This window comes from Helobdella robusta, assembly GCF_000326865.2.
Source record: "Helobdella robusta unplaced genomic scaffold HELROscaffold_53, whole genome shotgun sequence".
Lineage (NCBI taxonomy): Eukaryota > Metazoa > Annelida > Clitellata > Rhynchobdellida > Glossiphoniidae > Helobdella > Helobdella robusta.
The window spans coordinates 421,390-433,603 of NW_008705278.1; the positions used below are offsets into that span (position 1 = coordinate 421,390).

At 35.2% G+C, this 12,214-nt stretch overlaps 1 protein-coding gene across 1 annotated transcript; it reads right to left on the minus strand.

Annotated features, from left to right (window-relative positions):
- Positions 1 to 977: 977 nt before the first annotated feature.
- On the minus strand, positions 978 to 11,962 carry HELRODRAFT_193523 (hypothetical protein; the record flags this gene model as incomplete). The annotated part of the gene is made up of 31 exons (XM_009028115.1): positions 11,860 to 11,962; positions 11,330 to 11,602; positions 11,067 to 11,225; positions 9,661 to 9,756; positions 9,404 to 9,583; positions 8,896 to 9,057; positions 8,609 to 8,758; positions 8,175 to 8,503; positions 7,863 to 8,073; positions 7,434 to 7,742; positions 7,164 to 7,313; positions 6,927 to 7,016; positions 6,693 to 6,821; positions 6,379 to 6,601; positions 6,063 to 6,273; positions 5,753 to 5,897; positions 5,522 to 5,627; positions 5,282 to 5,406; positions 4,864 to 5,169; positions 4,652 to 4,762; positions 4,423 to 4,558; positions 4,162 to 4,259; positions 3,928 to 4,044; positions 3,731 to 3,788; positions 3,369 to 3,493; positions 3,126 to 3,249; positions 2,890 to 2,969; positions 2,699 to 2,792; positions 2,424 to 2,513; positions 1,978 to 2,248; positions 978 to 1,116 (listed from the first exon to the last, which is right to left on the minus strand). Exons 1-31 carry the CDS (start codon positions 11,935 to 11,937, stop codon positions 978 to 980), a joined length of 4,875 nt encoding a protein of 1,624 aa, XP_009026363.1. The 5' UTR covers positions 11,938 to 11,962.
- Between the last annotated feature and the right edge of the window lie 252 nt (positions 11,963 to 12,214).

Below are 12,214 nucleotides of genomic sequence, written 5' to 3' on the forward strand. Positions count from 1 at the left end.
GTGAGCTGGACAGTTCCAGCAAGTCTATGAGACACGCCGTTCGTATGATGCCTCCCGATGTTTGGCGAAAAGATTCAAGCAGGGAAGCTGGAAGCGATATGACATTAAAAAATGAATTCAACTTGTTTATCATTCGCCATGACGATCAAAATATAAGATGCTACATATTTTTATATATTTGACATTTGTAGTGATAATTAGTGATTGTAGTGATTTATATTTGATATATTTTTTACGTTAGCAGCTCTATAATATGTTGATTATTTTTTTATAGGCGGAAATCGGATTAATGTTTTACTTTTAATGCAAACTCAATGAATTATCTTATTATTTATTTTGAAAAATAAAGGTATAATAATAATAAACTTGGTGATTAACGTTGATATTTGTTTTTGAGGTGATACTATGTTCACAGAGTCAGCTAGTTTTAGAATCAGCATAAAATTGCGAGACTAGAAATATATTTTATGATACAATTATTACGACATAAAAAATTAATCAAATGTGATTTATCTTAACATTTTGTAACAAAACCAATTCATTACACAAAAACCATCAATACTCTTAACATTGTAACCATAATTATTACTCTAACATCATCATTATTATTAAAATTACTGTTATATTAGCAAGAATAATTTATTAATATTTGCAATTTACATTGTGGCGTTGTGTCCAACCCGTTTATAACCGACAACATATTTTGGAGTTTATCGACAAGCAAAGCAAGCACACAAGCAACTTTTTCGCCCTTGTGTCGCGTCCTTCAAAATCGTAAATTTTTTCCAGGTATTCGAATAATAATAATAATAACAACAAAATCTTATCAGAAATAGAATGTAATTCATTGTCCATGAAAATTAATTTAAGCAAACAGTAATGATGATGATGTTAGAGTAATAATTATGGTTACGATATTGATTGTTTTTGTGAAATAAAAGGGTATTGTTACAAAGCAGTCACGTAATATCATCTCATTATTGATGTAAGGGAGAAGGCGGAGAATATCCAGGTGATGGCGGGGAATAGGATGGTGAAGATACGTAGGATGGTGAACTGAAGGGTGAGGATAGTGGATAGTAGGGCGATGCCGAGGCATAGCCGGGACTGGATGGGCTGTAAACAGGCGATGCAGGTTGAAATGGTGCTTTTGTCGGCTCATAAGTTGATGATGATGGTATATAAGATGGTGATGATGGTGTATAGGATAGTGATGATGGTGTATAGGATGGTGATGATGGTGTATAAGATGGTGATGATGGTGAATAAAATGGTGATGTTGGCACATAGGTTGGTGATGTCGGCACATAGGATGGTGATGATGGGGAATAGGATGGTGATGATGGTGTATAAGATGGAGACGTTGGTGAGTAAGCTGGAGAAGTTGGTGAATATCTTGGGGAGGTCGGTGAATACGATGGCGAAGATGGCGAACGTGGTGAGGTACAAGATAATAATGATGAGGCCTGGTAAGAAAGACTAGATGGGTTGTGGCTAGGTGAGGATGATTGTAATATTGACATATATCCTGGTGATGATGGTGAATATGATGGTGAAGTCGGTGAGTGACTTGGTGATGTTGGAGCATATGATGGTGATGTCGGGGTATAACTTGGCGATGTCGGAGAATATGATGGTGATGTTGGTGAATAAGATGGTGACGTAGGTGAATAAGATGGTGACGTAGGTGAATAAGATGGTGATGTTGGTGAATAAGATGGTGATGTTGGTGAATAAGATGGTGATGTTGGTGAGTATGATGGTGATGTTGGTGAATAAGATGGTGATGTTGGTGAATAAGAAGGTGATGTTGGAGTATACGATGGTGATTTCAGAGAATATGATGGTGATGATGGAGTGTATGATGGTGACGTTGGTGAATAATGTGGCGATGCAGATGAGTAAGTTGATGATAATGAGTAAGCCGGAGAGGTTGGTGAATAAGCTGGTAATGGTGGTGAATGTGCTGGTGAGGACATTGAAAATCCGTCATGTCCAGGTGAATAACTAGGACTTCTGCCGTATTCACTAGGTGATGTCGGTATACGTGACGGTGAACTCGGGCTGAATCCGCCGTTCTGTATGGGAGAGAACCCAGCACAATATTCCGGTGACAAGCTTCCATCTGGTGAGAAACAGCCATAGACTGGAGTGGTAGCGTTCCTATTTTCCCATGGGGTCATTTGTTTACTGCTCAACAGGGTTGCACCACCTGGAGGCATTGGTGCCAGACCGTAAATGCCCCTACCTGAAATTTCGTTTGAATTTAAAATTGTAAAAACTGTTATAGTTTAAATAAATGAACAAATGATATTTATAATTACGTTGTTTCACGTGAATGTAACTTTTCATTGATTAAAAATTGTAAAAAAAATGTTTTATTAAATTATAGAAATAATTATAAAAATTAATAAGGAGCGAACTTATTATGTTTTCTGATGGAACTGCGCCAGGAATCTCAATTCCGCCGAAGCACTTGTTTGCATCTAACATCATATCAAAACATCCAGTTCCTATAAGACAAAATATTATATATTATAACAATTATCATGCTGGAAAAAGTAACAGATGAATCTTCACCTTACTAACGCACTCTACTATCTCTAACTGAATCCTTATAACTTTCTTTATAATTTATTACTATTATAATCTAAGCAAATGTTCATTAGCATAAATTATTCACAAGTCCAGCACTAACCGATTTTAGCCAGTTGTCCGAGCATTAGGGCTTCTGATACTCCTTTCATCGGATCCATCTCTGAGTGGGCTGCTGCTTCGACTAAGATGTCAACCTGAGAATTTAACAATTAAATGATTATAATAATTATATAGACGATGAATCAGTCAAACAACTGGCCAGTCTACCATTCAACCAATCAATCCACTTACCGTTTCTTCGAAAGAACAACGAGCCAGTGCACCAGTCTCCTGCCTGTTGATCCCGTGACGAGTTATGGCCATCAGGTGACCTGTGAGAAAGTTCAAAGATCGTGTTAGTTGGTTATTCGTATTCAAATAAATTGAAGTCATATGACAAAACAAAAATTGAACAATTGACCAAAACTTATTTGAAAATTAAATAAAGAGCAGATAAAAAATAAAGAGTAAAATGCGTGATTGGTTACCTTTGGCCGTCATGACGTCGCAGAGCAGAGCGAGGTGTCTGTAGTTGACGTAAGAGCCGTCAAAAGAGATGACGTTGTTCATCTCGCGTTCAATCGCTTTACGTACTGCCTCGATTCCCAGGACCTGAAGTTTCATTAAAAGATATTATGAATAAACATTCGGTAAAAAAAAACGTTAACCAAAAACAAACTAATCAGCCATAAACAACTAATTAGTTGCGATGACATACAGTACACACTTACCTTAAAAATTTCTACAATGTCATTGGATACTGTTCGAACTTTGTCTACATTCTCAACCGCTAATACAGTGCTCAAGTCGGTGCCATCAGTTTCCAGTATCCAGTCCCTCAAAGCTCGAAATTCGCCTAGGTGAAGTAGAGTTATGAATTGATTACAAACATCATGAACGTCAATATAATGATCTATCTCATTGATGATTGAAACTATGATAAAAACTTGTTGTACAGTTTTTAATTTAAAATATTGTAACATGTTATGGTGATTTGTGTGTGGTTGTTGTGATAGTAACTATTTTTAAACTTGAAGAACAGCTATTAATTAAAAAAATTTAAAATAATACTGGTGTGTGTTATGATAGTAACCTTTTTCGTCAATGATGATGCGTTTCTTGTCGTCTGTCGTTGGCTGCACCATGTACACCTGGAGAAAATTGCAAACAAGAAGTTTAATCAAAAAATAATTAGCTAATAATAATTATTAGTTAATCAAAGAAGACAATACAACTTATTTGTTTTACAATCTCAGCCCACACAAGCATTCCTAATAACATCAAACAAACTTTTGAAATGTTGTTGAATCCTTGTAATGTCAGGTCATTCAACATGTTGGTCTCAATGAGTTTGAGAAAATTGTCGTCTGTCATTTTGTCAGGCTGATCTTCAGCTATCTCTTCCACCTGGTAAAATTTATTTAAAAAAAATAAAAAATAGGTAATCGTATTATCGAAAATAGCGAAATTATACACAAAAATTAATAAAAGAGCTGAAAAGAAGCAAAACAAAACAAAACTTACAATATCTTTGCCATTTGCCTTATTTAACAATCTGATCCTAAGAACCATTTTTTCTGCGTTGTCGTCATTAAAGATGACATTCAATTCCTCGCCGAAACCTTGTTGAGAATGAATTGTTTTTATTTTTGAAAATTTGAAATTTTTCATTCGTTTGATCTTTTCACGATTTTTTAAATATTTTCATTTATTTCATGTTATCTACAACATTATGAAAACAAATAAGCCTAAGCAGCCGTGCAACAAATATATGAACCAATCCACCTGCTGTGATTTTCTCCGCCACCTGCTCCATTGTTAGTTTTCTATCCGTCATTTTCTTCCTATCCAACTCAATTCTCAGCAGCCATGGCGATAGGCGGCTTATGTCGACATCAGGCAGATCGTAATAGATGTCCACCTACCAAAAAGTGTTGATATATTATACTTTGACAATTTGAATAAATAAATTTACGGAAAAATAACTAGTTTAAACAAAATTAAAAGTACAAACCCATTCCTGATCTTCCTGCATAGTTGAATGCTTAATGTCGGGTTCATAGAAAATTGCAGAGCCGGATGCGACTTTGCTCAAAGTCGAATGCTCCAACTGACAGAGAACATCCTGTTGAGAATAATCAAGTTTGTAATACCAGTAATTTATAACAAATTAAACGAAAAATTAACAAAAAAAAGTTTGGTCATAAATAAAATAGCGCTTCTTACTTTTGCTTTCTCAGCATCCTTAGCAACTTGTTCAGTCAGGAAAACAGTCAACGAAGGAGTTTTGGGCTTCTTGGAAACGTTTATAATTTCTTTCAATCTAGGAACACCCAGAGTTACATTTTTCGAGGACACTCCCGCGTAGTGGAAAGTGTTGAGAGTCATCTGAGTGGCAGGTTCGCCGAGGGACTGGGCGGCAAGTGCACCCACCATCTCGCCCGGTTCAACTTGAGCTTGGGTAAACTTCGTCTCGATTTCACCGATGAGCCAATCAAACGCTTCAGAGGAGAGATGAAATTCTTCAATGACCTGTTTGAAGTTAGTTTCGATAGTTTTGGTTAATATTTTTGTTATCGTGTGAACAAATGACAGCATAAATATAAATAACATTAAATAAAACGTATTTGATCGACAAACTAACCTTCTTAGAGCATAGCGTAGATCTCATTAATATATTCATGAGCAGAGTAGCATTAGTATTGGCGGCCTTACTCAGCCTATCCTCTCCCTTCACGATCATGAATTTCTTGCTGAGTTCGCGCACATCTGTGGTCGCGATGATTACAAGTTTGGATAATTAGATTAAATACGAATAATTGAAAATTATTAATTTACAAAATACAGTTTTCCCATCTCCTTTTATTTGTTACTTTCGACTAACCTCTTATAACTTTCAAAGGATTAAGATCTGACTGCCTCCTAGGGCTTACTTTAAAAAGTTTTTGCGCGTTCCAAATCATTCGTTGAAGATTACACGGAAGGACAACCTGTCAAATAATCACAACAATAATTATTTCTGCATTAGTATCTTAAATAATTGGTTTTTGAGTTACTGAATTAAATGTATTATTAAAAGTGTTACCGAAATTTTAAACAAAAAATTCCTACTAACTTTACTGTCTCCGTTTGGAAATATCTGCCTGACTGCCATGCGGTCATCGAGCAGTTGTTCGTACTCCCGTTCGATCTCGAATGAAAAGTTTGCATCACGATGCATATCTCTCAAGACATCTTCATATAAACAGCGCTTCAGTTTCCTGTGGTGAAGTATTGATATTATGTTATTATTTCAAATATATATGTTTCAATCGTACCAATGTAGATATATTTGAGTTTTAAGAAAATGACAAAATATACTGAGGGTGTAATGAAATAATACTTTACAGTATGATACAGTGTATGAAATAATACAGTTTGCTCACTTTTCGTTATTTGGGTCAAATTTAAATTCCCTCTCAAATGCCTTGTCAGACGGTTTGAGAGATGGCAGATTCTGGAACTCCACCCACTCGCCCGCTAAACCATCCTCTCCGTAGCGCAACTGGATGAGCTGCTCAACTTGGTTTCTAACTGTACCGTCGTATTTGACCATCACGCTCTCCATGGCCTTGATGAGACGGCGCTGAATGTAACCTGAAATAATTTAGAGAACGTTAGGAACGCTAGCAATAACGAAAGCCAATTGAACAACGTGAAAGAATTAAAATGTTTTCTCAACTGAAAACCAAACACACTTACCAGTTTCAGCAGTTTTGACAGCGGTATCGATCAATCCTTCTCTACCGCCCATCGCGTGGAAGTAAAATTCAGTAGGCGTGAGTCCGGCCAGGTAAGAATTTTCAACGAAACCTCGACTTTCAGGTCCATAATCGTTTTTGATAAAGTGAGGAAGAGTCCGATCACGGAAACCGAAAGGGATACGTTTGCCCTCTACATTTTGTTGCCCTACACAGGCTATGACCTAAAAGACGTGGAAAGAGAATAGTAATAACCGGACAATCAGATATTTAAAAATATCAAAAAATAATTAATTGATTGGTTATTCAACTTACTTGTGAAATATTGATCTTGTTTCCCTTTGATCCAGCAACTACCATTGATTTAAAATTGTTAAGCTCTGATAAAGATTTCTGAGCCAAACTGCCTGTTTTGTCTCTTGCGTCATTTAAGATACGATTGACCTAAAATTGTAAAAATGATGTTGTATATATTAGCAAATTTTTAAAATCATAGATATTAATGAGAATTAGACGCAACGTATACAATTTAATTTAAATTGTACTAACCTGATTTTCAAAGGTTTGTTTGAGACTGTTACCTGGAGTTGGTTCCAGTTCACCAATGTATGTTTTTTCAGTGACAGCAGCTACATCAGCCTATTTGTAAGTTATTTTAAAAAAAGTTATATTGCTTGTTTATATATTTGAGTGTGCGTGGCGAGGTTTTGAAGCGGGCTTATTGACAAATATGGAAATAAAGTTATTTTTATCTAATAATTAGTGAATAAGAAGTAATTCACTTACTTTGGCTGCCATAATAGCTGATTGGATATCCGCATATGTTTTAGAGTCTGCAATTGTGTCTGCTATACCAATGCTGTGTCCCTCAACAAGAAGCCATTGATTGGTGACCATTTGAACGTGCGAGTAAAAATCTGCTGTTGCTTCGTGACCCTATATCAAATTTTTTTTAGTAAAATAAGTCAAGTAACCATTTCAACGGAAATATGACATTCATAACATAGTTTCAAACAAAACAATCACAGCTGCATGAAACATTTTTTGTTAACTTACCAATTCGTGGTAAATAATATGCTGAAGTGATCCAGAACTAGGTCCAAGTGATTTCTTGCACAGAATTCCACTAAGTAGTTGTCCATTCTCAACCAATACTTTCGTATCCCCGGGTGAGATCCATTTGTACGGTCCCCTGTCTTCATTGTCGGGATGCGTGCTGTGAGTACGTATGCAGTTTATCTGGCCGGGAATTATGAGGGAGAAAAGTTGCTTGCCGGTCCAGAGGGGTTCGGGTCTCACAATCGCCGGTTGAGGCATTTTTCCGTTCCAGTGTGGTATGTACATGAGAAGGTTCATCATGTCTTCCTGTTATTGTTTTAAATTGATTTTGTTAGATGAACAATATGTATGTATTAATAAATCACCCAGTTCAATCACTAAATCAAAAATAAATCCCCAAACCATACAGCCAAATATTAAACAAACCTTGCTAATAAATGAATCTCTTCTAGTCATTTTATTAACAGCGGTCAGGGAATCTTGTACAATACCCATAACAGGTCTGTTGGCTTGTGGAGTTATGATCATCCTTGTAACTGATGCCAGCTGACTGATCTCTGCCCTTGTTTCCAGAGACTGAGCAAGGTGGAGGTTCATTTCGTCGCCATCAAAATCGGCATTGTATGGGGTTGTGACACTGTTTTGTAAGGTGAAGAAAAAATTACAGAATGAAAAAAATATTTAAAAAAAAACTTTATATTGTTATTGTATAAACAAATGAAGTTTACTATTACAAACCTGAGGTTTAGTCTAAATGTGGAATAAGGCAATACTTTGACCTTGTGACACATCATGGACATCTTGTGCAATGTGGGCTGACGATTGAAGATCACGTAATCGTCGTCTTGCATTTGACGCTCAACCGTGTCCCCAATTTGAAGATGTAGATCAGATGGTTTAGGATGATATCTTAGATCAACGCGAACATTATTCTCCTTAATTATGTACTTAGCTCCAGGGTACTGGTTGGGCCCTCTGTGCACCAGGTGAGTCAACCTATCAATGTTGAAGGGGGTGACCAGCTCTGGATAGGTGAGGTTTGCGGCAATTGATCTGGGAACGCCAACCTGTTGAAAACAATTAATTTTTGGATTAAATTTATAAAATTACGTACATTGCATTCAAAATAAGTGGATATTTTTTGTTCGTAGCAGTAAATAACAATGACGTACTTGATCAATCTTCAACATGGGGTCTGGTGTAATAACTGTCCTCGCCGAAAAATCAACTCTCTTTCCCATGAGGTTGCCACGGACACGACCTTCCTTGCCCTTCAAACGCTGTTTGATTGATTTCAACGGACGACCATTTTTCTGAGTGGCCTGTTTCGCAGTTGAAAATAATCGTTTTAAGTGCAATATGTGATGGCATATTGAAATTATAATCAATTTAACGCTCGCAGTAATGAAAATAATAAATATTTAAATAAATTGTACACTTGAGAACAATTTAAACAAACCCTAGGTAGTCCGGGCATTTCGTTGTCAATCATGGTAGCCACATGATACTGAAGCATTTTAATGTTTTCAGCTAAAATGTGAGCCGCAGCTCCTTGCTCTTCGTTGCGCTTCAATTGGTTGTTGATCTTTATAATGTCGCCCAGTTTGTGTGTTATGTCATCCTATATTTGTTATACATTCAATTAAAAACGTATTATAAAAAGTAATTGCTTACAGATTTATTAGTACATTGAATTTTAAAATTCTTCCTTATTGAGCACTAGTTTATTAAAAGACAAATAGCTTATAACCAGTACATATATTTGAATAAATAATAATATCATTATTATTATCATTCATCGAGTTAGCTCAGTCTGTAGAACCGCCATATCTCGCGCATCCATTGGTCGTTTATTTTAATTAAAATTATAAAAAGCAATATTTTACAGAGTAGTTGGTACTTTTTTTATTTTTAAATTGTTATAATTTAAAAATTATGGATCCTACAATTTTCTGCAAATAGCTAACCTGACTCCTAGCTGATCCGAACATGAGGACAGACGGTCTAACAGGCAGTGGAGGCACTGGCAAGATGGTCGCAATCATCCAATCAGGTCGTACGTACCTGGCGTCCATTCCTAAATACGTGCACGTCTCGTCAGTGATCGCGCTGAAAATCTCATGAACGCGTTCGGCTGTCAGCACAATCTGTTTAGTTGGAAAAAATCATTTAAAAATGGTTTTTTGTAGAGTGTATCAATAATATAAAAAAATTGAATAGAAACCATTTTTTCTTGCTGCTGGTCATTTAAGACCTTCCACTCTGCAGTCAGTTCCAAACCCGTCCTTTTTATTTTCGGTTGATGAAATCCACAACCTGTCTATAATTATGCGATTGTTATTATTGAGTGTTACGACTGATTAATATATTTATTTATGAATTATCGTTCAAAATAGTTTTATTTGTTCTAGAAATAAAAAGATCAACAACATATTACAACAGAACAGAACAACAGAAACTACAAAGGTAAAGTTAAAATTAAGTCAACTAAATCAACATAACGATAACAACCACACAAATCTACCGACATCAGCATTATTAGCAAGCAGATGCAAATCAAAAAGCATAAAAAACGGACTGTCTGAAAATTTGTCGACATGCGGTTTAATTATATCCAATTACGTATTTATCAGTACTAAATGAAAAATACGTGAAAACACTAAAAATCAGTTAATGTAATTGTTTTCCTCAATAAAATTATAATTTTATGTTTGAAAGTAAACAGAAGTTTGCATATAACTGGCAGTCATTTTATTATTAGAAAATATTGCTTGTTGCACATGGTTACGCAAATTAAATTTAATTATCCTTGTTTATTTATTTTATTTTTAATAAAATTTTATTAATAACTATATTACTTACCGATCATTGTTAGCTTTTATGACTATGTTGATTATGTTAGCAGTTCGTATATGTATACCATTTGCTCATACATGTATATGTATTTAAATTTTATTCAAATTTAAATAAATATTTTTTCTTCGCCTTCTTTAATAATAATATTATTATTTTTAATGTCATTTGTTGTTATTATTATTGTTTTTATTATTATACCTAGCCAGAAAATTTCAGCTGGCTAGATAACACGGCAACGTGAGAGAAAGACAAGTAAAGAAATAGAAAGAATACAAATAGCAACCAATCATATTTTTAAAATCATTTATAAAGGTTAAAGGTTACTCTCTCTCTCTCTCTTGCGTTTGCTTCAGAGGTTTCAACGACAAACACACATAGCGTACATGAATACGCGTGCAAACCACGCATCATACACATTGCGTATGATGATAGGCTGGGATATCTTTGTATTCGAACCCAGTCATTGTAATAGCAAGGCCAAGCGCCTTTAACCATTGAGCCATCACGCCGCCCGATAATTAAAATTATAATATCACCACGTTGTATGTTAATTAGCATATTGCGCTAAGGGTCATTAGCATATGTGCTGCTAGCAGATTTCTGCCAGGGAATAATTAGCATATGTGCTGTTAGAGAATCATTAGCATATTGCGTCCATGTTCTACTAAGCAATAGGAGTCCACCTTTGATACACATATGCAATAATACATACCCCCTTGGTGCATGTATTATTATACAAAATAGAAGTGTGAAAATAATTATGGCAATGCTAACAATAACAGCGTCTGTTTCTTCTTCTCCTTCCTTCCTGGCTCTATCTCCACCAGCTGATTCACAAATGGTCTTCACCTTGCAGAGATCGTACACCAGGTTCTGTCTGCGACGAAAGTCCGTTTTAGTTTTGCCTAATATTTCCTTCATTTTTGGGGATTCCTGGAAGAACAAATTTAAAAAACGATCAATATAATAATTAATTTTGGAATTTCAATTAATAAAATATTCATACAATATAAAATCTTTTTGACACAAATACTTACCGGATCAACGAGCAATCTGGAACAGTTGAAGCAAACACATCTCATAACTTTAATGATCTTCGGCAAGAATACTGCATGGAAAACTGGTCTCGAGAGAACAATATGTCCGAAATGACCCGGACATTCCGCCATGTTCCCCCCACACGTCAAGCATCTGCTTGTTCTGTCAACTACGCCTTGACGCGGATCCATCAATCCGCCTATCTTGGGATGCCCCCCTTCTACAGTTTCGGGATATTTTATCCCGCCATCATCCGTAACGGACATTTGAAGCTGAAATTAGTTAAAACGAGTATTACTTCAAATATTTTAAATAGATATTTTGAAAAAATTAGAAACATATGAAATATATATGCGAAATGTAATTTGATTCAACTTAATGATTGATATAAATTTGCAACAAAATAAAACAAATGTTTAAAACAAGTAAAAAGCTTTCAACATTAAAACATAATAATATTTTAGCGATTAATGTGAAATGACAACGAAAGAACAACGAATTAAAAATCGAAAATTATAATATTTCAAACAATTTCATGCGGACTCAGAATTCCAAACTGCATTCTCTGAACATCTCTCTTCGGAGCAACTGTATCGTGGTAAGCCATTTTAAATTTTCGGGATTGATTTTTACCAAAACTCTTTCGGATAAAGGAGTCAAAAAATGCTTTCGTACTAGGAACACGTGGGTTGGGTTTATATACACAGAGAAAGATAAAATGATACTATATCGTAAAAGATACTACATCGTAAACTATGATCATAAAATAATCTTTGGTTAATTATTGTCGTTTTCTTCAATGACTATTGTGTGGTGAGTTATTTATGCAACCATTTTGATAAGTGCATATATATATTTATTTGCATATATATTTCACAGATATA